Source organism: Phacochoerus africanus, chromosome 7 (assembly GCF_016906955.1).
Source record: "Phacochoerus africanus isolate WHEZ1 chromosome 7, ROS_Pafr_v1, whole genome shotgun sequence".
NCBI classification, from domain to species: domain Eukaryota; kingdom Metazoa; phylum Chordata; class Mammalia; order Artiodactyla; family Suidae; genus Phacochoerus; species Phacochoerus africanus.
In genome coordinates this window covers 71,399,313-71,425,492 of record NC_062550.1, presented here as the reverse complement: position 1 = coordinate 71,425,492, position 26,180 = coordinate 71,399,313, and the positions used below count along the sequence as shown (strand labels likewise).

The 26,180-nt window shown below is 40.2% G+C and overlaps 1 protein-coding gene across 1 annotated transcript in view; it reads left to right on the top strand.

Moving 5' to 3' along the window:
* Nucleotides 1-25,351, top strand: part of KDM5A (lysine demethylase 5A) — an 86,913-nt gene extending 61,562 nt beyond the window's left edge. The window contains exons 22-28 of the mRNA XM_047787849.1: nt 2-163; nt 3,103-3,654; nt 4,190-4,333; nt 9,549-9,708; nt 10,604-10,824; nt 14,026-14,436; nt 20,962-25,351. Coding sequence (XP_047643805.1) covers nt 2-163; nt 3,103-3,654; nt 4,190-4,333; nt 9,549-9,708; nt 10,604-10,824; nt 14,026-14,436; nt 20,962-21,168 — 1,857 coding nt within the window. The 3' untranslated portion in view covers nt 21,169-25,351. The remainder of the gene's footprint in view (nt 1; nt 164-3,102; nt 3,655-4,189; nt 4,334-9,548; nt 9,709-10,603; nt 10,825-14,025; nt 14,437-20,961) is intronic.
* Nucleotides 25,352-26,180: the final 829 nt, after the last annotated feature.

The window sequence follows — 26,180 nt, the reverse complement described above, 5'->3', positions numbered from 1 at the left end:
GGTGCTTAGTCCCCGGACTGACATTGGTATTTATGGGAGTGGAAAAAATAGAAGGAAAAAAGTGAAGGAACTAATAGAAAAGGAAAAAGAAAAGGATCTAGACCTTGAGCCTCTGAGTGATCTGGAGGAGGGATTGGAGGAAACCAGAGATACAGCCACAGTGGTAAGACATTATGTAGTACCTCTTGAATTTGATGAATACAAAATTCTGTGAAGAGACTAGGAGACTTCACTGTTTTTTATGTTCTTAACTATTTTTATTTCTGTATGTTTTATCTTTGGCTTTATGGTAATACAGAATTCACATTTTTTTTTTTTTTTTTTGGCCACCCCCATGGTATGGAGAAGTTTCTGGGCCAGGGATCGAGACTGAGCCATTGCAGTGACAATGCCAGGTACTTAACCCACTGCATCACAAGGGAACTCCCTCATATCTTTCTTAATATTTGGAATCCAAGTATATAAAATGTTTACTCTTTTTCTCTCTGAAATTGTCTTTCTCATATCTCTCTTCTTTATTTTTTGCTTGGCTGAGTCCTCAACATGTTGGAAGGTCCCAGGTCAGGGATCGAACCCATCCCATGCCACACTTATAACATGTGCCATAGCTTCGACCTGTACCACAGCTTTGGCAGCGCTGGATCCCTAACTTGCTGCAAGGAAACGTCCTTTTTTATTGTTCTAATAGCTGTCTAATATTCCTTCAAATTGTCCGTAATTTTCTGAACACTTTTCTGATATTGACCACCTGTTGTTATTAGGTGTTTGCTATTATAGATAATAACAAAGTGAACTTCTGGTTGGTTTTTTTTTTGCTTTTTTATGGCTGCACCTGCAGCACATGGAAGGTCCCAGGCCAGGGGTTGAATAAGCTGCAGCTGCCAGCCTACACCACAGCTACAGCAGTGTGGGATCCTTAACCCATTGAGCGAGGCCAGGGATCGAACTGGCATCTGATTAGTATCCATGAGATACAAATCAGATTCTTAACCTGCTGAGCCACAACAGGAGCTCCCTAAAGTGAACTTCTTTATATAGTTTTTTCTTTTTTTCAAATTATTTTCATACTCTTGACTCCTACGAATGGGATTACTGGACTAGGGTTGTTGTTTTTTTTTTCTTTTTCTTCTTTTTATGCCGTAGCTGTGGCATATGGAAGTTCCCAGGCTCTAGGGGTCGAATTGGAGCTGCATCTGAGGCCTATGCCACAGCGGTGCCAGATCTGAGCCACATCTGCAACCTAGGCTGCAGCTCGCAGCAACACTGGATCCTTAACCCTTAACCCATTGAGTGAGGCCAAGGATTGAACCCACATCTTCAGAGAAACAATGTTGGGACCTTAACCCATTGAGCCAGAACAGGCACTCCTGGGCTAGGATTTAATAGCATTTTGTGATGCTTAATGCTGTTGTGCTTTTCAAAGAAATTGTACCAACTGATACAAGGTGCTATTTAAAATAACTCCCCTCTTGGACGCTGGCGGCCTAGCAGTTAAGGACTCAGAGTTGTCACTGCTGTGGCTTAGGTTCTGTCCCTGGCTTGGGGACTTCCACATGCACAGTCATGGCCAAATTTTAAAAATATAAAAATAAATAAAATTGTTGCTCTCTCTTAGGAGCATTCAGTATATGGCGAGTGCTCAATAAAACTTTCGTACTTAATTAGGATTATGAGTTTATTGGCAAGTAGGAGGAATGTGTTAAGATTACTAGGATCCTGGAGTTCCCGTCATGGCTCAGTGGTTAATGAACCCGACTAGCATCCATGAGGGACACGGGTTTGATCCCTGGCCTCGCTCAGTGGGTTAAGGATCTGGTGTTGCCGTGAGTTATGGTATAGGTCGCAGACATGGCTCAGATCTGGTGTTGCTGTGGCTGTGGCATAGGCCGGAGGCTGTAGTTACGATTAGACCGTTAGCCTGGGAACCTCCATATGCCTCGGGTTTGGCCCTAAAAAGACAAAAAAAAAATTACTAGAAGCCTGAGGAAGTAGAAAATAAAGAGTTTGAACAGTATGTGATAGTAGGGAATTGCATAACTGAGTGACTTCACATGGCTATTTCTGCCTACCAGTGATACTATTTTGAGGAAATGGAAATAATTTCTTGGAGTTCGTGTCATGGTTCAGTGGAAACGAATCTGACTAGCATGCACGAGGACACAGAGGTTCGATCCCTGGCCTTGCTCTGTGGGTTAAGGATCCAGCGTTGCCATGAGCTGTGGTGTAGGCCAGCAGCAACAGCTCCAATTTGACCCCTGGAATGGGAACCTCCATATGCTGTGGGTGCGGCCCTTAAAAAAAAAAAAAAAAATTTCTTGTTAGAGAGCCTGCCTAATAAGTTAGTCTTGCTGGACAAATAACACTGGAAATTATTTCTCAAAGTTTATCAGAGTTTAAAAAGAAAATACCCAGATAATATTCATGATAATTAAATTTTGTTTTTATGTATCTTTTTGAAATGACTTGCATAAAGCCTTGTTATAATTAGTTATCAGGCTTTGTTATTTCTTCTTCTACATAAGTTGCAAAGTCCTAGAAAGAAATAAAAATTGATTTGTATTGAACTTTCCCCCAGAGAATGAATTACATGTGGATGGGAACTTAATATTTATTGAATGTTTACTCTGCACCAGGCACCAGTTTGGGCACTTTCATGTGTTATCATTTAATGCTTAAAACAGCAAAACAAAGCAAGTAGTAGTCTCATTTTCCAGAAAACTGAGATTCAGAGAACTTGTACCCCAGATCAGTAGTCTAAAACAGGTTAAAGAGGCAGGCTTCATACCAAGGCAGCTTGATTTCAAGGCATGCTGTCTGTCTTTCTTCTGTACCCTACGGAAGAATTCAAAATACTCTACTAATGTAAATTGTCACATAGGGTAGCACCTTGATTATTTTACAGATGAGGTATGTTTGCACAGAAAACTGTCAGGCTGCCCCAAATTTTATGATATGATTTTTTTTTTTTTTTTTTAATTTTAAACGGACAGTGCTTTGTTACCATGAGGCTGCAATGTGAAGATGATCCCTCAGCCTTGAAGATTTGGTGTTTTTGGAGTATTTTGCAGTGACTCCCTTCAATTAAATATTTGTTGTACACAGGTGGCAGTTTTCAAAGAACGGGAGCAAAAAGAGATTGAAGCCATGCATTCCCTCAGAGCAGCCAACCTAGCCAAGATGACAATGGTGGACCGCATAGAAGAAGTCAAGTTCTGCATTTGCCGCAAGACAGCAAGTGGGTTTATGCTCCAGTGTGAGCTCTGCAAAGACTGGTTTCATAACAGCTGTGTTCCTCTTCCTAAGTCAAGTTCCCAGAAGAAAGGGTCTAGCTGGCAGGCTAAAGAAGTAAAGTTCCTGTGCCCTCTTTGTATGCGATCTCGACGGCCAAGGCTGGAGACTATTCTGTCCCTCCTGGTATCCCTTCAGAAGCTGCCTGTGCGGCTGCCTGAGGGAGAAGCTCTTCAGTGTCTGACGGAACGTGCGATGAGTTGGCAGGATAGGGCCCGGCAAGCCCTTGCCACAGACGAACTCTCCTCTGCCCTGGCCAAACTGTCTGTGTTGAGCCAGCGGATGGTGGAGCAGGCAGCTCGAGAAAAAACTGAAAAGATCATCAGTGCAGAGCTCCAGAAAGCTGCTGCTAATCCAGACTTACAGGCAAGTGTAGAATTTTCTCTTTTTCTCTTTCGTAGCCTGGCATTTGTCAGCATGTAAATAGTAAAGCGAATCTGTCTTAGCAGTTGATTAGGACTATTACAGTAAGTTGTGAGCAGCTGTGTTACACATAATGTCTTCTTTCTATGTGTGCCTGTAGGATTTTCTTTGGGTATATACCTAGGTTGTTTGAATGAAATCTTACCTGCAAATATCATTTGGCATTATCGTCAAATAATTTGATCTATACTGGTTTTTTTCTTTAATTGAAGTATAGTTGATTTAGAGGGTTGTGTTAATTTCTGCTGTACAGTTATACATAGCTTCTCTTTTATATTCTTTTCCATTAGGGTCTGTCTCAGGATATTGAATAGAGTTGCCTTTGCTCTACAGTAGGACCTCATTGTTTATCCTGTACTAACTGTTGGACTGTGTTAGCCACTGTGCATATTTGTTACATTTGGGAGGTCTTAAGCGTATATTAATTACCATGTTTGTTTAGTGTCTGTCTGTTCATCGTGGGGTGCTTGTTGTTTAGGGACACTTGCCTAGCTTCCAGCAGTCTGCTTTCAACCGGGCGGTGAGCAGTGTATCGTCTTCCCCTCGGCAAACGGTGGATTATGATGATGAGGAGACAGACTCTGATGAGGACATTCGGGAGACCTACGGCTATGACATGAAGGTAATCACATGGACAGGCTGTGCGGATACATGCTGGGTCGCTGAGTTTGTTAGAAAAGCTATTGAATATGATGTGTGAGGCCTGAAAGTGAAAAAGAAAATTTTGCTAGCCATCTATCTGTCCTGAGTTTATGGTGATGGCATTTTTTTCAATGCTCCAAAAATAGATAGATGAAACAGTATTTTATAAGGGATAGAATTTTTAAAAATCTGTATTTTACTCACCTTGTAACCACTTACGGCTTGGAGGAGCTAGAAAAATTTTACATTTATGGCTGATCCCAGTGTTTTTTCCTTTGGGCTTTTTTTTTTTTTTTTTTTTTTAAGGGCCACACCTGTGGCGTATAGAAGTTCCTAGGCTAGGGATCAATCAGAGCTTCAGCTGCTGGCCTGCACCACAGCCACAGCAACATGGGATCCAAGCCGTGTCTGTGACCTACACCATAGCTCAGGGCAATGCCATATCCTTAACCTACTGAGTGAGGCCAGGGATCGAACCTGCATTCTCATGGATACTAGTCAGGTTCATTACTACTGAGCCATGGATGTGAACTCCTCCTTTGGGTTGTTGAGGTCTGTCTGTATGGTTATGTTTTAAGAATCCCATTCTAGCTGTGTTTTGAGTCTTTTTCTCTGATCTCTCATCTGGATGGTACTAGGCAGAATATCATACTCACAGATGGAGTATACTTGGGCCCATGATTTAAATTTGTAGAATTATAGTCATAGAACAGTATGTTTGCAAACAGGATTGTTCTGAAAATGACACCACACTTAGGATGAAGGGAAGGTTTTGGCAAGGTTTTGGGTTGGATCCTGTTAGCCTTTTATTGTTGTTTTGTATCAGGCCTAAGACCTTTGTCTTTGGTCTGGTAATAACATCATGATCTTGGCAAAGACTCTGCCAGCTTACAGTTAATTTATTCATCTGATTGTATTACTTGTTGAGCTAATGTTTAGCATTTCTGCTTGTAACCAACGTGTTTGTACTCTCTGATGTATGAAAAAACTAGGGTGCATTCTTTTCCCTACCCATGAACTGTCTTTTCCTCTTGTCTTTTCAGCATGTGTGTCAGGTACGTGAGCTCATGCTTAGCACATGAATACCATTAGCATTAGAACATACTTTATATGTTTAGCCATCCAGAATAGATGCTTTTAAATTATCTGCTTGGAAATATTTTTCTCAGGATAAAAATGGATCCAGGGATATTTTAATGAGGAAATTTGTATTATTTATTTCTTTAATGATTTTTATTTTTTCCATAATAATTGGTTTATAGTGTTCTGTCAATTTCTACTATACAGCAAAGTGACCCAGTCTCACATATATACACACATTCTTTTTCTCACATTATCCACCATCATGTTCCATCACAAGTGACTAGATATATGTATGCTATATAGATATACCTAGATATATCTATATCTATCTGTGTGACTAGGTATACCCTGTGCCATACAGCAGGATCTCATTGCTTATCCACTCCAAATGCTGTGGTTTGCATCTGTTAACCCCAAACTCCCAGTCCATCCCACTCCTCCCTCCAGCTGCCACAAGTCTGTTCTCCAAATCCATGAGTTATTTTTCTGTGGAAAGGTTCACTTGTGCCGTATATTATATTCCAGATATGTGATACCATATGGTATTTGTCTTTCTCTTTCTGACTTACTTCACTTAGTATGAGAGTCTCTAGTTCCATCCAGGTTGCTGCAAATGGCATTATTCTGTTCTTTTTAATGGCTGAGTAATATTCCATTGTGTATATATACCACATTTTCTTAATCCATTCACCTGTCAGTGGACATTTAAGTTGTTTCCAGGTCTTGGCTATTGTGAATCGTGCTGCAAAGTTTTGTATGGATATGTGCCCAAGAGTGGGATTGCTGGGTCATGTGGTAGTTCTATATTTAGTTTTCTGAGTACTCCGTACTGTTTTCCACAGTGGTTGTACCAGTTTACATTCCCACCAACAGTGTAGGACGGTCTCCTTTTCTCCACACCCCCTCCAGCATTTGTTATTTGTTGATTTGTTAATGATGGCCATTCTAACAGGTGTGAAGTGGTACCTCATAGTAGTTTTGAGTTGCATTTCTGATGAGGAAAATGTCTTTTTAGGGTCGCACCTGAGGCATATGGAGGTTCCCAGGCTAGGGGTCTAATTGGAGCTATAGCCCCTGGCCTACACCACAGCCACAGCATCACGGGATCTGAGCTGCATCTGCGACCTACACCACAGCTCGCAGCAACACCGGATCCTCAACCCACTGAGTGAGGCCAGGGATTTGAGCCACAGTCTCATGGTTCCTAGTCGGATTTGTTTCCACTGTGCCACAATGGGAACTCATAATGAGGAAATTTTTTTTAAAAATTACATGAAAAAAATTAAAGATGTGAGAAAAGCTGAAACTTGAATTGGCCAGTAAAATAATATTCTAAGCACCTTGTTATCCTGAAGTTAATGACCATCTTTATAAAGTTGCATAGAATGACCAGGAACAGGGAGTTCCCATCGTGGTTCAGTGGTTAACAAGTCCGGCTAGGAACCATGAGGTTGCAGGTTCGATCCCTGGCTCAGTGGGTTAAGGATCCGGCGTTGCTGTGAGCTGTAGTGTAGGTCGCAGACATGTCTTGGATCCTGAGTTTCTGTGGCTCTGGTGTAGGCCGGTGGCTACAGCTCCGATTAGACCCCTAGCCTGGGAACCTCCATATGCCCCGGAAAGTGGCCCTAGAAAAGGCAAAAGACAAAAAAAAAAAAAAAAAAAAGGAATGACCAGGAGCAGCTGAAAGGGAATGCTACCCATGTCACGTTTAAGTTGGTTAGCTAATACTAGGACTGCTTGTTTGCTACAGCTTAAAGGCAAAATGTACATCCTCATATCTTACTTCTCCCTGAGAAAGTAGATTAAAAAATTTTTTTCTTTAACCTATCATTACTTTCAATCATTATTTTCTGATCTCTTTCCTTTCTAGTTTGAAAGCTTAACAGAAAGTTTGCTTCATGAAATGAGTAGAGTCAAGGTCAGAAAAGACAGTTCTAGTCAATGAGATGAAGCATCTGAGGACTGAAGTAGGCAAGCACTCAAGTATTCCTGTCTTTTGTGTTTTAGGACTTAAATTCTTGAATAGAGGGAAAGACATATATGAGCTGCTGTTCCTAAATTCCCTGTGAGTGACACTGTCTTCCAGAATCATCATCATCTTTTTTTTTTTTTTTTATCTTTTGGCCATTTCTTGGGCTGCTCTCGTGGCATATGGAGGTTCCCAGGCTAGGGGTCGAATAGGAGCTAAAGCCGCCAGCCTACACCAGAGCCACAGCGGCTCGGGATCTGAGCCACGTCTGCGACCTATACCACAGCTCATGGCAACGCCGGATCCTTCACCCACTGAGCAAGGCCAGGATCAAACCTGCAACCTCATGGTTCCTAGTCGGATTCATTAACCACTGAACCACTACGGGAACTCCTTTTTTTTTTTTTTTAAGGGCCTCACCGTGGCACATTGAAAGTTCCCAGGCTAGGGGCTGAATCAGAGCTGCAGCTGCCTGCCTATATCACAGCACCAAAGCCAAGCCACTTCTGCAGCCTGCACCACAGCTCATGGCAACACCAAATCCCTGACCACTGAGGGAGGCCAGGGATGAAACCTGCATCCCCAAGGATACTAGTCATATTCGTTTCTGCTGCACCACAATGGCAATACCTTCCAGAACCTTCTTATGAAATCTTTTAAGTGTCCTGTTTCATTAAGGATAGTCTCGTGATAATGGTAGGCTTTCATGCACCCCACAAAGACAATCACGTGTTGCATTAGTCATTCAGCTGCTATCTCTGTCTCCTACACTTTCATGCTCTGCTTGGTGATGCTGGCTCTGGGACTCTACGCTGTATATAATGTGTGTACAGAGGGATAGTCTGTATAATGTATAGTAAACATTTTACTTAGTAAATATATTTTATGTAGTAAATATGTAATGTGTGGTAAATATTTTAAGCTTTACAAGCCACATATGATGTCTATTACATCGCCTTCTTTTTTTTTAAACAATTCTTTAAAAATATAAAAATTGTTTTTAGCTCATACTCCATACAAAAAACAGGCAGCAAGTGGGCTGTTTGCCAACTCTGCTGTACACGTTTATCCTTTGCCCGAGGCCTCCTTTCTGCCAGTAGAGAGCATTAGAGAATATTAAAAGCTTGAGCAGTGAAAAGGGACTTGATCTTTCCCCTGTTTTATTCTCCATTCCTGTCATCATTGGACTACAATGTTGTTAGGTTTTTTGTTTGGTTTTTGTGTTGATTTTTTTACCCTGGCGTGGCAGCTATTTCCAATTTCTAGTTTTTTTCACAGCCCGGAGGCCAACCACGTTGTGTTCTGTTAGATAGAGCAGAACTAAGAGGCCAGCACTTTCCCCTCAGAGGTCTGGGTCCCAGCCCTGCAGGCCCCTTCCCTGAGCTTTTCCATTCTTTTGTTTGTTACCTTAAACCCTAGAGACAGCGACTCTTTCTTGCAGCTACTTTGGTGTTTCTGTTTTTGCCTTTTCAAGCCTTTGATGTACATTTTACCAGTTTATCACATTCTCCTTGTTGAAATACCTGTGATTTCTGTCTTTCTGATTGCACTATGAGTGTTAAAGCTATACATGTGGGCTATGGAAACTAACTGCAGGGGAGAATCATCTGAGACCTAATTAGAGTGGTCAGAATTGTGTAACTTGAATATCGTCAGTCGGGCTCTTTATTGCATTAAGCAAGAGCAGTTAGCAAGTTAGAGCAACTGGTAAGCATCTAGGTTTGAAAACCTTTAGAGAGGATTAAACAGTTTGTGTCCTAAAGATGTCCTTAGGATCTAAATCTTTCTCCCCTCTAAGTCCATTTTATTTTTTCTTAAACGGTCAAAGTTCCTTAACTTGTGGCTCCAGAAGTTTTTATGCGCTCTAGACTGTAGAAAGTAGATTACTTCATCATAATTTCTTGTAGGTTTATTATCTGTGTGGTTTACTTTTGAGTTTTACTCTTTCCCTTTTGGCTCGAAATTGTGGTGGTTACTGTTTTTTTTCTCCCAGTGGACATTTTCAGTCTTATTTAATGCTATATATTTAATTTTAAGGTCATTTCTTTTTCACGGTGTTATATGAGAAGCTTTAACCTGAAAGCCTAGATTCTTGTCATAGGATAAGTGTTGCTGATTCTCAGCACCTTTGTTTCTTCTTCAGGACTCAGCCAGCGTGAAGTCCTCCAGTAGTCTGGAACCCAATCTTTTTTGTGATGAAGAGATTCCCATCAAGTCTGAGGAGGTGGTCACTCACATGTGGACGGCGCCCTCCTTCTGTGCAGAGCATGCTTACTCTTCTGCTTCGAAGAGTTGTTCCCAAGGTATCACTACCCTTTGGAGCAGTGTGGGGAGGAGAAAAGCCTGAAGTCTCTTTAAGCACAAATTTTGGACGTGAAATGTGATAGAACCTGAGCATGCAACTTTGGAAACGCCAGTCTCTGTTAGTGTTTTTCTGTTGTAAAATGAGAACTCCCATAGAGTTATTGAGTTCTAATTAGAAGAACTTTAGAGGCAGTCTAGTCCCATCTAGTAACCCCGTTTTATTTTTATAAGATGCCTGGTAAGTAGTTATTTATCCTCTATTTGTTCATTACCAGTGGTTGAAGAACTTGCTGCTTTTTAAGAATATTCATTCTGGTTTTCGTAATCTTTGTACGTTCTTCTTCCCGTGGTGGATAATTTCTCTATTATATTCACTTTTTTCCCCTCCAGTGAAAATAAGTCATATGCTTTAGATCACACCTCTAGAAAATGGAGTGTTACTTTCTTCATAGTAGAGTTCAGGATTTTATGGAACAGCGTATTATTGTCTGTTTATTAGGCAGATAACAGCTTATTTATGTGGGGTAGTTATATGCTTAATCTTCTGGTATCCTCTAAAATGGAGAGAGCATGGGTTAAGAGATTCTCTCCCATTCTTCTTCCCTTTCAGTCACAAGATAAAGAATCAATAAGGAACCTGTTCCCCCCACCCCACCCTCACCCCCAAAACTAGTTTTTAAGAGTGGTCATTAGAATTCTAGGTTCTTTTGTTGTTGTATTTGTTTTTAATTTCATTTTCACTTCCATACTGATGTGGTGAATCCAAACAGCTGAATTAAGTGTTGCAGGAGAAGGGACAATTCCCCTAAATATTTACTTTGAAAACAGTAAATATTTTCCTGCATTTTCCCAATAGTTTTCATTTTTTGTTTTGTCTTACATTTTGGGGGAAAGGTTCTAGCACCCCAAGGAAGCAACCTCGGAAGAGCCCTTTGGTGCCTCGGAGTTTGGAGCCTCCAGTGCTGGAGCTGTCCCCCGGAGCTAAAGCCCAGTTGGAAGAACTTATGATGGTCGGGGATCTCCTAGAGGTGTCTTTGGATGAGACGCAACACATATGGCGGATTTTGCAGGCCACACACCCACCCTCTGAAGACAGATTCCTGCATATCATGGAGGTATGGCTTTACAGCTTGCTTATGTGGGTTGGTTTTTTTTTTTTTTTTTTAATCTTTTTAGGACTGCACCCATGGCATATGGTGGTTCCCAGGCTAGCCGCCGGCCTATACTACAGCCACAGCAATGCATGATCTGAGCCGCATCTGTGACCTACACCACAGCTCACGGCAAGGCCAGGGATTGAAGCCACATCCTCATGGATCCTAGTCGGCTTCGTTAACTGCTGAGCCAGGAAGGGAACTCCTATGCAGTGGTTTTAAAACCAACTAGAATGCCAGATTCCTTGGAGGTACCACAGATTGCCGCAAGGGGATGACTTGGTGGGTTGTACTCTGGTTGTTTCACTTTCTTATTAAGCCAGAGTGGTTCTAACTTATGGTTTTCTTTATCGAGATTTTATGTAATAATTTAATTTTTTTTTTGTCTTTTTTTTTTTGCTATTTCTTGGGCCGCTCCCTCGGCATATGGAGGTTCCCAGGCTAGGGGTCCAGTCGGAGCTGTAGCCACCGGCCTACGCCAGAGCCACAGCAACGTGGGATCCGAGCCGCGTCTGCAACCTACACCACAGCTCACGGCAATGCCGGATCCTTAACCCACTGAGCAAGGGCAGGGACCGAACCCGCAACCTCATAGTTCCTAGTCGGACTCGTTAACCACTGCGCCACGACGGGAACTCCAATAATTTAATTTTTAAAAAGACCATTTCTGCTGAAAAGAAAGGGAGGTGCTGAAAACCACAAGTTTTGAACAGCTTCCTTAGCCCAGACTCACACTATTGAAAGGCTCAGAAGTTGGGGAAGGGAAAATATCATGCTTGAACAGAAGCAAGGGAATGGTTAAAAGAAGCAGATGGGGTGGGAGGGAGAGTCGCATTCCTGTGTTACACTGCAGCAGAGCAGTGTGTAACATCCATTTATACATGCCATATCCCAGGTCTCTTTCCTCCTCTCTGTAGTCCTGAAGGGGGTGGTGGGGAGATAGACACAGCAAGTCTGGAGCACATTCTATGTGTGGAGACAGAAGGATCAGGAACATGGAAACTTGCCCAAGGTCACACATCTAGTAAAAGCAGAGGGGCCTGGGTTCCAACTCTGGCATTTGACTCCTGTATTCTTTCCATTATTCTTTTCCATTACTGATTTCCATGAAACGGAAGGTACAGTGTCACCAGCAGTTGATGCAGGCACGTTTGGTGCATACCGGTTTGTCTCTGATTTGGGAGTCAGATCGAAGATGCTTAATTTAGGTAGTGTTTTCCAATTGACAAAGCATTTTCTTCACATCCATTATCTCATCTGATCCTCTTCAATAAAGATTTTACATATAAGGAAACACCAAGTATTGAGGAGTTAATACCCTACTCAAAATGTGATAGATTTAAGACATTTGTAATCCAGTGTTTTTTACGACTGTGTAGATTCTTTGGTTCCTGTCGAAGTTTTTCCAGCATCAAATCTGTGGAAAATAAATCTTCAAATGTTATTTCCTAAGTAACTATCAAGCTTATGTTTTTTCAGTATTTCTTTTTCTAGCTCACCCCCTGTTCTTTCTGTTACTAGGTACACTTTTACTATCAAAATCTTTAGTATTTATTACCTTGGCACATTATAGCAACAATATTAGACAGTCAAAAAGAAAATGAGAAGTTTTTTTTGCTTTGTCACAGCAGTTATTTTTTAGCTTTTGCCAAAGTCACTGCTTATCTTTTGTAATGAGATCATGGATAAAATTTTGTACATTTTGCTCACTTTTTTGGTAACTTCTTAACCACCAAGAATTTACTGAGTTAATAAAAACTTTAGTACTGGTAAATGAAGACCAAAAAAGTTACTCCATAATTTAGTGTACATTTAGTGTGTTTAGCTTTCTATGTATGTTTTTATCTCAGTTACAAGGAGGTGCTATAGACTGTTTTAATACATGCTAATAATTTTTTTTGCCTTTTTTTTTTTACCCCCTCTGACAAGCTAAAAATAAACCAGATATTGGAGTTCCCATCATGGCTCAGTGGTTAATAAATCCAACTAGGAACCAGGAGGTTGTGGGTTCAATCCCTGCCCTTGCTCAGTGGGTTAAGGATCCAGCGTTGCTGTGAGCTGTGGTGTAGATTGCAGACACGGCTCGGATCCTGCGTTGCCGTGTCTGGCGTAGGCCGGCGGTACAGCTCTGATTCGACCCCTAGCCTGGGAACCTCCGTATGCTGAGGGAGCGGCCCAAGAAATGGCAAAAAGACAAAAAAACAAACAAACAAAAAAAACCCCAGATATTTTATTTAGGGCTTGCCATTGTTTTCTACTGTTATCTTCATTGAATATTATATTTACCTTGAAATATTTTTAGAACATTTATTGTGGTATGATGGACACAACATAAAATTTATCACTTTAACCATTCTTAAATATACAATTAATTCAATTGTTTTAATTACATTCATAATGTTATACAACTAATACCACTCTTGATTTCCAGGGTTTTTAAATTATTCCAAATAGAAACTCTGGGAGTTCCCATCGTGGCTCAGCAAAAATGAACCCGACTAGGAACTATGATGTGGTGGACTCGATCACTGGCTTTGCTCAGTGGGTTGGGGATCTGGCGTTGCCGTGAGCTGTGGTGTAGGTCACAGACACGGCTCGGATCCCGCGTTGCTGTGGCTGTGGCGTAGGCCAGTGGGTTCAGCTCTGATTAGACCCCTAGCCTGGGAACCTCCATATGCTGAGGGTTTGGCCCTCAAAAAAAGATTAAGAAAAAAGAAAAAAGAAACTCTGAACCCAGTAAATAATAAATCTCATTTCTCTCCCCCAGCCCTGGTAACTCATATTCTGCTTTCTTTCTCTACGAAATTGCCTATTCATGGTGCCTTGTATAAGAGGTTAAAACTGTTTTTATTTTTATTTTTTGTCTTTTTTTTTTTTTTTTTAGGGCCACACCCAAGGCATATGAAGGTTCCCAGACTAGGGGTCGAATCAGAGCTGTAGCTGATTCGCTGGCCTATACCACAGCCACAGTAATGCGGGATTCGAGCCGCATCTGCACAGCTTACGGCTGCAGTGGATCCTTAACCCACTGAGCGAGGCCAGGGATCGAACTGCGTCCTCATGGATGCTAGTTGGGTTCCTTAACCACTAAGCCACAACGGGAACTCCTAAAACTGTTTTTAAATGTCTTGCTTAAATTTTTCTGTTTTTATGTTATTGAAGGATGACAGCATGGAAGAAAAGCCATTGAAAATAAAAGGAAAGGACTCCTCAGAGAAGAAACGGAAACGGAAGCTAGAAAAAGTAGAACAGCTTTTTGGAGAAGGAAAACAGAAGTCCAAGGAGTTAAAGAAAATGGATAAACCTAAAAAGAAGAAATTAAAATTAAGTGCAGAAAAATCAAAGGAGCTGAACAAACTGGCCAAGAAACTAGCAAAAGAAGAAGAGAGAAAGAAAAAGAAGGAGAAGGCTGCTGCAGCCAAAGTTGAGCTTGTGAAAGAGAGTTCTGAGAAGAAGAGAGAGAAGAAGGTGCTGGACATCCCTTCCAAGTATGACTGGTCGGGAGCAGAGGAGTCTGACGATGAGAACGCAGTGTGTGCGGCTCAGAACTGCCAGAGGCCCTGCAAGGACAAGGTGAGTCTGGGTGCACCTGGAGAGCGCCAGCGTGGGCCAAGGGCCATGGCTTTCGTACAGTGATGGTCTGATTGCATTCCAGGATTTGGCCTTCCAGCGTCATTTGTCTAATTCAGTTTCTATAAACTTTTCAGTTATGATCCTCTTAATAGGAGAAATGTGGTTTTAAATAATTGTGTATTTGGTGAACAGCCAGAGAGGAGCCCCGTGATGGCCCGGGAGCAGTGTCTCCTGTGTGGTTGGTTCAGCAGTGACAGAGCAGTCTGTGCCTTGTCAGTTAGCTGCAATGGCCTGAGGAAGTCCCGGCCAGTGTTCTCAGAGCTGAGGCAAACGGCAGTGAGGTTTGTTCTGAAGGCCTGAAACCAAGGATTTAGTCTGTGTCTTGTCCACACTCAGGGCTGTGTATATTCCCCTAAATGGAATATCCCCTGCAAAAAATATGTCCTGAATTTTAAATATAAGCATATATGATGGTCATTCTTAAAGTAATATTGATGTTATAAACCTCTGAGACAGATGGATGGACTTCATGAAAAATCCTAGTTCATTAAGTGGCTAGAGGCATCTATTATGGTGTTCCCATCAAAATTATTAGTAAATTCATAATTTTAATTCGATTGTCTCCTTATACCACTTGATAGGTAGAATTTTAATAGCTCCTCGATTTGAATATATAAACAGAATAAATACAACTGCATTGCTATTCCCTTTCTTGCCTCTTCAGTTAAATACTTATACCGTGAAGAGGTCACCTTGTCCAGCCTCTTCATTTTACAAATGATGAAACCAGGACTGAGTGAAGATAAATGATGTGACCAAAGTCACAGAGCTAATTAGTCGCAAAACCAAAAGTAGAGCACTGGTTCCCTGGTTTTCAGACCAGGTTCTCCCCACCAGTGTCCCCGCCTCACCAGTAATTGAGATATGAGTACAAGGACACATTGCAAAACGAAATGGTGTGTGTTAAAATTATATGAATATATAAAAAAGTGTACATCCCGGAGTCTAACCTTCCAAGGGCAAAAGCTGTAAATATTGTAATATATTTCCTTCCAGTCCTTTTTCTGTAAGTTTGTTTCATATCCCATCATTCTGTATTGACTTTTGTGTCTTGCTTTATTAATTTCATAAGCATTTTTTATATTACAAACGTTTTAAAGCATTTTAGTAGGTACATTATATGTGCATGTATCATTTTTATCTTTCATTTGATTTTGTTCTCATCTGAATTTGTTTATTGAAGTGGCTGATGAAAGGTGCACTGTTTCTCTTTGGGTACTAAAGTATTAGCAGTGTAGCGTTGGAAGAACCTTCTCCCTTTTTTTTCCTCTTTTAACCAATTTCATGGCAGTTGCAGGACTGGCAACAAGATGTGATGTTTCTTTTCTAGGCTTTCCTATCTTCCTCCAATGTTTATATCCATCATGAACCTTTTTCTTTTTTCTCCTTCTCACTTAATAATCTCTCCCCTTTCCTCTGCTCAGCATTTAAAATACGGTTCAGTTCATTTATTATCCCTGTTATCCTGTAGCATAAAAACACTACAGGCAGTTTTTTTCTCATTTTCCATAAAATTGTGAAATTAACACATGTCCAGCTTATTCTCAGTGTCAGGGGATAAGGTCAGATAATCTATATGAAAGCACTTATTAACCAAAAATGCAGTGTAAATGTTAAAATATGATCATTATTTTTAAATGAGCCCTGAGATTTTTTCTAACATTACAGGTATTTAAAAAAATCTATAAAGTTATTATCTATATTTTGATGGAGCAAAAGATTTAGCTGAATATCTAGAGAAAATATCGTTTAACATATACAAAGATTTGTACAGATTACTACAAAAATTTGTCATGATTGATACAAAAAAGTTGTTAGAAAACATACCCAGGTCAGCAAGTGTGCCTTAACCTGTCAGTAGCTTACATAAAAGAAACTTATTAATGGTGTATTTCTATAATATGTTTAATTTTAAACAAATTATTTCAGATGATAAACATTTTGCTGATCATTGCTGTTTTGCAGTTACTATGGTTCTCCAAGTTTGTTTCTGACACTAGTTTTACTAAATAAAAGGTGTATTTCTTTACAAACTTTATAAAGAATTTTACAGCTTTCTCAATTTGAAGTATAGTGTTTCTTTAAGAAGAGCACATTAAATGCCTTCAGAACAAAAGGATGACAGGAAAATGTTTTTTAAGGAAGTCTGTGTTCTTTAAATATCATGCAGCAAAAAAAAACCTATTCAACTTCTAAGGTTCATGCATATTTAGGTAAATATACATTTGCCATTTTTCTAACTAGTAGTTGCTATATTGCTTTTACCTAAAAATGTGCATATTGAGAAAACTTTGAAGGATTAAATGTACCTAGTTTCAATATCAAGATGTTTTAGAGAAAAGAAAAATATTATCAGAGTAATATAAAAGATTATTAAAAAACCCATCTCTTCCATCATTATCAAATTAACTTAAGTTGAAATTAATTTTAAAAATAGTAGTGAACGGTTTTCAGAAAATTAGTTTTAAGGTTCAGAGTCTTTTTCTCCCTGAACTCTGCCAATTTCATTCAGTCTTATTGGTACCAAGAGTAAAAGAAGTTAACTCGAAGAAGCAAATTCTTTCATGCCAATGTTTAAGTAACACTTTTTTCTGTACTAGAATAAATACTTAATCATCTTACTAATGAAAATAGACTTTTTTCCCCTGTGCCTTTTTACCTTCTTACTATGGGCCTTTTCCTTAGCCATTACTACTTCCCTAAGAAGTTTGGCACAGTAAATAAATAGAGATTACACTTATAAACTTCTCTCTTACTTTTACTATTCGTTAGGCTTTTATGATTCATATCTCCTTTTAGCATAGATAATCAGAGGCTTGATTACCTGGATGAGTGACACACACACACACACACACACACACACACACACACACTGGTGACACTGTGATGGGGGAGTCAACTGTCCAAGCTTGCCTTTGACTTTTCTAGTTTTAGTACTGAAATTCTTGTGTCTTGGGAAACCTGTTAATCTCTGGGATTAACAGACTGGGAAGGTTGATTACTTACTGTAGAGAGCACCGTAAAAACGTGAGGATTCTGAACATATGTTGTACTTAAGTGAATTGTTTTAATTTTCCAATCTGGCTTTTGCAAGAAACTTTGGTGCAAAAGAGATTGAATGCCAAAATAACAAAAGCTCAGTTGAGTAACTAAGCTAAGAATATGACTAAATCACCAGGCTTTCTTTTTTCCCCGCAGTATAGTAATATGTGCTAAGAAATGAACAAATTATAATATACCAAATATTTTTCTTAGGTGTATATGTGGAACCATATAGCAAAATGTGAAATGCCAAACTAACTTTATTTCCACTACTTAATATATTTCTCTTTTAAACACACATTCCCCCCAATCCAAATTCAGTAACCTCTTTTTACTATAATGTTAAATCTCTCAACAACTTTTTTTTTTGGCTGCATCTGTGGCAGGTGAAAGTTTCTGGGCCAGGGATTGAACCCACGCTGCAGTTGCAGCCTCTGCCACATCTGTGGCAACACCAGATCCTTAACCCGCCATGCCAGAAGGGAACTTCTATGATGTTAAATCTTTTATCAGTTAATATTGGAACAGCTTATAGCTGTGAAGTTTTTCAGTAATTGCTTTTGTGATTTGATAAGTATATCTTCCAGAAATATTGAAAGGGGAAATGACTACTAGAACTTAAAGTGCAGTTGGCCAAATTCTGCGTTCTTGAGTGTTAGGGCCATTGCAGAGTCTGTTGCCTGTGTCAGAATCTTCTGTGTATTCAGTTGACTTTCCAAACTTTAATTTGCCTTGTGATCTTGTGGGCCATTTCACACAAAGTAGAAGTGGAGTTTGTTAGTGGATGAGCATGATAAAAAGATACTAGTTAAAGCGGTTTTTCCCCTGCTAGATTATTAGAGTAAATTGTTAGTATGACCTCTAGGCCGGGATAGATCTCAAGAAAAGTTATATACTTTTGGGGGAATGGTGGAAGAGCTGGACTTAGGACTGGATTTCTGTCACAAAAAGGGAAAACTTTATTTTCCTTATTTGAAAGAGAGTGGTAGGTTGGCTATTGGGAAACCAGTGAGTGTAGTGCAGAATTAGATTTTAATGGACATGGGGCTACAGTTCTTGGCAGCAAATACTGATACATTGGTACCTTTCTTACCCAAGGGGGACTGAACTGGAGGTAGGAGGAGCTCTCTGTAGAGTCGGAGGCATCATGACAGGGTGACAGCCTCAGTGTGGGCAGCCCAGAGTAGCACAGCTCACCTTCCCACTTCACTTACCCTGAGCTCACCTACCATCACATTAGCACGTTGTAGATCTTCACCTGCTTGTAGTATCTTTATTTAATCTGTTGCACGGAAGTCATCATCTCCCTTTTCTCTCTCCAGTATAGTTTGCCACGTAGCAACATTTTGTCAGTTACTTTCTCTACTGCGCAGACCTCAGAAGCTGAATATCACACAAACAATTACAAAAAAACCCACAATTTATTTAAGGAAGTAACCTGAACTTACAGGAAGCACATCATACATCACATAGTGCCAGCCAGTGATCATCAAATTTAGAGTATATAAGAATTTCCTGGGAGTTGCCATCGTGGCGCAGTGGTTAACGAATCCGACTAGGAACCATGAGGTTGCGGGTTCGATCCCTGCCCTTGCTCAGTGGGTGAAGGATCTGGCGTTGCCGTGAGCTGTGGTGTAGGTCTCAGAATGCAGCTCGGATCCCACGTTGCTGTGGCTCTGGCGTAGGCTGGCAGCTATAGCTCCGATTCGACCCCTAGCCTGGGAACCTCCATATGCCGCAAGAGCGGCCCAAGAAATGGCAAAAAGACAAAAAAAAAAAAAAAGAAAAGAAAAGAATTTCCTGGGAGCTGATTAAAAAAATGTGGGTTTTGATTTGTACTCCTGAGATACTCCCAAGTCTGTAGGTTTGGGGTTGGTCTCAGCTACATTTTTAACAAACACATCAGGTAATTCTGTTGTAAGTGGTCTGCACATCTTAAGCAGTGCTGCTGGTCATTACTTGAAGATGCAGAATTTGTTGTGTAAAATAGAATAATGAATAGAGCCGTGTGATGTAGATCTTAAATAGTGCCTCGGGTATTCCAGGCTGGGGACTGGCTGTTTTGCCAAACATTATTTCATCTGATCCTCTAAATAATCCTGAGAGCAACATGTGATCTCCACGTTACAGATGGAGAAATGGAGTTTTGGAGATGAAGTGACTTGCCTCAAATTGCACCTCTGAACTCTGAAGTTCTGAAGGAGTTCAGTAATGCATTGTCTCTTTAAGACTTAGATTCAGGAACAATGGAAGCAAAAAGATTATTTTGACAAATAATTTATCCCATCCTTTAGTAGAAAACCTTGAAACTCCTAACACGACTTCACACTTTGGATAAGTTTTATAATACATGGAAACTGATTTTGAAAACTACTCACTTTCCCTGCCGAAACTGCCTTCCTCTGTTCTTTCTCGTAAGCTGTACTCAAGTACTTAATTGATTCCTTTATACTCCTTGCCTTGTTCTGATTTCTGGCAAAACTCATTGTTTTAATAAGTAGCTTCTGACGTTGCCAGTGAAATGATCTACTTTTGTACTGGGGAGAGGAAGAGTGAGTAGGTTCTTAAAAGTTCTAATCTGCCATGGCATCAGCTGTAAAAACTACCCCAGTCACCTGCCAGATAGGAAAGCCCAAAGTCACCTCACTGTTAATTATATGCCCCAGGCTTTTGGTCACCAAACAAGAGGCCTTTTGTAGCCTCCTGTAATCACCATACTCCCTGAAGGGTCAAAGCTTGCCTGGTACCTGCCACTGACCTGTCAGTTACCCAGACTTCAATTTTAAATCTCAGAGTGATCTATTGACCTGTGTCTTTGACTGTTTTATTTGGTTAATTTGTAAGATTTGACCTCTGATATTTGCTAACTTTTTATAGGGAGTTGTATTTGTAACGGAAGAAGAGAAGAATAAAAAATATTAGTTTTAAAAGTGGCCTATGTGACTGCTTTTCTAAAAAGGTATTTAAAGCTCTTAGTACTTTGGCTTATCTCTTTGAAATAAAGCTAATACACAGGGTTGCCTTCACATTGTTGTACTCTTCCTTTCTTGATTGATAATTGCATTGTCTTATAGCCTAGAAATTGTTAATATTAGCTAAAACTACTTGGCTGCTCTATTAGAAGTTCCTTTTTTGTCAAATTTTCTCAAACATTTTTCTGCCTCACAAGGAGCCCCAGGTATTTACAAGGTAATGGAGTACCTAAGAGGCCTAATTGTGTGGACATATTATGGAAAAAATAATTCGGGGGTATTAACTTCCCAGCTTCTTTCTTTAAAAAATAACCCCATAAAAAGTCATTGTCTACCTCTGGATATCCCAGTTATTTGCTGTCATTTAAGCCAAGAAAGTTCTTTGGTTTGTTTTTACTCTAGGCGTTAATGTTTATGTAACCTAAACATTCTCCAATCTTGTCTCCAACAGGTAGACTGGGTACAGTGTGATGGTGGCTGTGATGAGTGGTTTCATCAAGTTTGTGTGGGTGTGTCTCCAGAAATGGCGGAAAATGAAGATTACATCTGTATAAACTGTGCAAAGAAGCAGGGGCCAGAGAGCCCCAGTCAAGCACCACCTCCTTCTTTCATAATGAGCTACAAACTACCAGTGGAGGATCTTAAAGAGACCAGTTAGCAGGTGCTGGGATACAGTTTGGGACATGGGGAAAATGGACCACACTGGACTGTAGTCATCAAGCAGAGTGGTTTAGATCCACTCAGAATGTTGCTTCCAAAGACGAATGGCCTTCTGAGAAAGTCCTCTTAGCTGACTTCCTCTTTGCATGGACGTGTGGTCTCCATTCTCTGTCAGCACATCTATGCTGAGGGTATCTTCTTTGGCACAGCAGCCAGTGTTTCAGTTCATGTCTCCTCTGAGATTGATTGTCACACGAAGGCCAGACGTTCGATTGAGTTCTGGGGTGGCTGGTGGGCATTCACGCCTTGGTGTGCTAGCAGGGATTGTAGGATATGGCCTCTGGCCAGTTGATGTTAGCTAGAGGTTTACAGCCCAGGGGCAGCACCACCTACCACCTGGAGGGGCTGACGAGTTGGCGAGGAGTCAAGAGTACCACTTTCCTTCACTGTAACCTGGCATGTGATGCCTTACAGATCCAGCTAGGAGAGCATCAGGACCGAAGTTACTCCTGTTAGAGGATAGTAGGTCTGTAGACCTCAGTTCCTTGTGCTTGTTTGTACCAAGAACAAAACCCCAAATGAGAGGCAGATCCCTGATCGTCCTGAGGAGGAGGATGTCCTCTGGTTCAGAAGTCTGACTAGCTTGGCTTCTGGGAAGAAGAGCTTTTCTCATTTCAAGGCAAGGAGACTTTCTGGCTTTGAGAAGTCCTGCTGCCTTGGGTCTGCATTTTAGAGAAGAGCAGGTACGTGTCTCCAGGCTTCTGCAGAAGCAAAGAAGACGAGTCAGAATGTTTTACTGAGCCACAGTGATGCATGCTTTCTGGGGAAACCTTCATTCACAAGCATACCAGATACCACCAGGCTTCAGGCATGGCCACAAGCGAGACCAGCAGATAACAGCTTTTGCCTTGCAGCCCCGCCCCCACTGAGTGTGGTTTCCAGGACCACCGGTTTCTGGTTGTGGCCCACAGCAGACGCCGTGGAATCTCACCATGGCTTCCTAGGAGGACGTGGGCTTAGAGCTCCTCTGGGTGATAAAGTTGTTTTAGTAAATTCATTTTTTAAAAAAGAAAAGAAAAGACTTGTTTTTACTTTTTTCTAAATGTCTCTGACTACTGACTGTTCTATAAATAGATTATTTTTCCTTTTTTAATATACATATATGAATATATAAATATATATATATTTACTGTTACCAGCAGCATATGACAGAGTTTCGACATCAAGAATCCATTTGGAAGACAAAAAAATCCATTTGAGGGCTTGCTTTTTCTCTTGTTGCTTTTTAATAAAGAAATCCCATTCCTTCCTTGTAGTACAAGGAGTTAGCGCTTCCTTATCCATCCTAGGCTGATCAGATCGTCCATCCTGTTTTTGTTCAAATAGATAACTATTTCCCTGTGTGTTGGGACATGTCCCTGTCTGTGGGGAATTTGGGCCTCACTGTGTCTGTGGTGGTGGGTCTGGTCTGTACTCTTTTGTATGTGAATGTTAGAAGCTGTGGTGCTGCGTCCTCTTCCGTCCTGTCGTGTTCTCTGTTCTTGTGAAGGGGCTAGGTCAGCGCTATGGAAACTTTTATTAGAAGGGGACTCATTTTTTTTTTTTTTTTTAAGGGACAAAAAAAAAAAAAAACCCCAAACAAAGAAACCCACCGAACAAAGTAAAAATGGTGTTTTGTCTTTACTATCCCGTGTCCCTTTATTTTGGTTTAGAAATCGTGGTTTGACTTAAACTCATCAGCTTACCTTTTAAAAGGGGGTTCAGGGTGGGCCCAGAGAACAGCTTACACTCTCCTCTTCCCTTTCTGCCCTAGTCTCTTTTAAAGAAATGTTTTCTAGTAACTAGAAGTGAAATGTACTGTCCAGTCACAGTTTGAGTGGGTATGAGATTTAACTCAAAAGGCATCTTACCGAAAAAAAAAAAGAAAAACTTTTCCTATAACATCCAGTTTCTGGAAGTGCTTTCTCTATGGTTTGTATTCCCTATTTTTTAGTCACTCTTCCCTTACTATCAAATATTTTGTTTTGACCTGTTAAGAGGTTCCTAACTGTTGGTGTGCATGTCTTAAAATCTATAGCATATGTATGATTTAAGATTTCAGTGGAAATTGCAAGGTAATTAACCAATTTCATAAGTTTTCATTTTGCTAATCTGTATAATCTGTATATTATTACTTAGTTAAGAATTTCATGTGGTTGATATTCTAGAGAAAGCACACTATTTTTTATCTTTTGGTCATCTCTGAAAATCTTCAAATGCTTATGGGTTAAAAATTGAGTGCAGTCATAAGTGATGGCTGCTTAGGATACACTTAAAAATATTTTATTGTTCCTTCATTACTCAGCCATCAGTTGAGGGGCCTGAGGATGCTGAGAAAGACAGCTAAGGGGTTTTACTTCATGGAGTGTGGTAGATGGCTGTAGAGAGCTGTTAGGGAATAATTTAGGTCCATAGTATGCTATTTGCCTGAGTATTTGACCTGAGTGAAAAACACAAGACAGTTTCCAACCATGAATAGCTTCCTGTTTATCATCTGACATTTTGAAACTTAAATATATCATTTAATTCACGCTGGGATTTTCTGTTTTTATTTGGAAGTCACAGAGGATTTGGTCTGACTCTGACCCTTTAGACCAAGGCTGAGAGAAATTAATTTTAAAAAAGAAAATAAAAATATATAGAAATATATAATTTGGGAATTAATGAACTAAGATTCATCTGTTTAAAATTCTGATGTTCTGATATAAAACTGTTTCACTTAGAGGAAATTACAACTTAACTCCATTCTTCCATATAGTAACACTTCGTATTAAAACTTGATTTAAAATACCGTTTTACCCTTCCTAACTCCTCCCAGTTGCAATTCTTCACTTGTTATTTAAAATTATATGTTAATTCCTTTATCATAAATTGTCTTGGCAAGGGTTATAGAAAGGATGGTGAAAACTAGGAGGTCAAAGAGTAGGTCGTTGGAACCTCGTGCCCCTAGCTGCAGGTGGTACCAGCAGCGTTCTTATCTGCCTCCTGCCTGGACCACAGAGCCAAGCGGAGCTGCTGGGGCCAGGCTTCCTCCTGGGTGCTGGACCTCTGTTCCACGTGCCTCAGATGTGTGCTTGTGGACGACAGCTTTGGTATGTTGGACATCGGATGGTTGAAAAGGTGGATGTGACATCTGTAGTTGCCCAGGAGTTACCTTAATCATCAAAACCCCAGTGAGGGCTGACCTGTGAGAGGAGAGTGATGTTACCTGTCTTGTCTTGACTTTTGTCTTCAGTAATGTGTCTAAAAAATGTCAGTTGGTTTGTTTGTTTTAATTTTTAGATTCTGAATGCAATTTGGTGGTTGTAGGAGAAACTCCCTACTTATCAGTATTTAAGTTCTATAATATGCTTGTGTGACTATGAGCCAGGACCTCAAGTAGGAGGATGAAAGGAAAAACTTGAGAAAGCCCTTCTTTAAATGGTAGGATTATCTACTCTTTAAAGGAGAAGTGGCCATGCAAAGTGGAATTTGAAAGTTGTAAATTGTGAAAAAATTAAGCTGTTAAAAGTCCTGCACATAACAAGGTTCAATAAAGGTTTACATATGAACTAGCTTCATATGTGTATAGAAAGTTGCTTTTGCAGTAGGTCCTTAAGTATACATTATTAAAAGCAGAAAGTTGGTTTGCATTTAACCTTTTGAAACCCCATTTAAAAAAATATTAAAGCATATCATTACTTTGGATATGAATATGCCAAGTGGCATTTGGTATTTACAGCATGAGAAGGAGGGAATGGATGTTAGTATGTTTTGGAATTGAAGGCTTCTCTTGGCCTGGATCATATCCAGTGACCACTATGCAATGAATGATGTGTGCTAGAAAAGGATGTGACGGGTTTTTAATGTATCCTGCATATTCTTCCATTTGCAATACTCCAAGATGTCTAAACAGGAATGTCTTTTGTAAACCTCAAGGCCTGTTGATTATTCCCTTGCATATTTATTTCCCTGTTAGTGAGACACTTGAATATAATATGGACTCTTAATTTACCAGGGTTTTTGATGGTGCCTTATAAAAAGTACAACTTGATTTCTGGTTTTTTGAGCATGTTTTGCATTTCTTATGTTTTCTGAAAGAACATTAGACATGGTTATTTGCATTACATCTGAAAAATAAAAATCTGTGTGTGCTCTCAGGATCCCCCTACTCTGTCATTTGCATTGATGGCAACTCCAAATGGGTAACCAAGGAAAGGTAAATTTTGGTGATGGATGTTGATGATACGAGAGCCATTTTTAACCTGTTGGAAAAGAGTTTCTAATGTGTATTTGCTCTCTATAAAATAAGGAATTGGCCTCAAGTGACTACATCACTGGTGTAATTAGCCTGCTGCATTGCTGAGAATAGTGTCTTCAGAAAGGATGAAGTAGAAGTGATTCCTGAAGACCTCACTTGCCTTTCTCTGTTTCCAGCAAGGATCTGGCGATGACCGACAGACACTTCCCCACCTTTGACTCTTGAGTGGCTTATCCTTCTGCAGGGAACCAGCAACAAGCAGAGAAAATGAGAAATTACTTTCCTTTTTCCTTTGGCCTCCTAGTATCTAAAGCTAGTTCCATCTGCAGTTTAGTTCAGAGAAGTAAGTAGCACTTTCTTCTCATTGCCAAGGTTACCAGGTCACGTAGGCATAAGGGATTTGTTGCTGAAAGTGTTAAGATTCTGTTTGCAGTGAAATTGGCCCCAAACATGAAGCATGAGTGTGTATGTTTATGTGTTGGGAGGAGAATGAGTGGGAAGAAGGAGGGAAAAAAAAAAATCTGGCTGTCTCAACTTGGAAAAGAATTTTCTTGCCAACAAAAAGAGACCTGAAATTTCATAAGATTGACATATTCTTTAAAGTTGTGTGGGATCCTCCCAGTTTAGACCACGTATTTCTTGGGGGCTTGGCAGTGTGGTTGACACCAATATGTTAAAGATCCCTAATCTTTTCATGGGAAGCTTAGCCTTTATTTGGGAACCTCATGTAA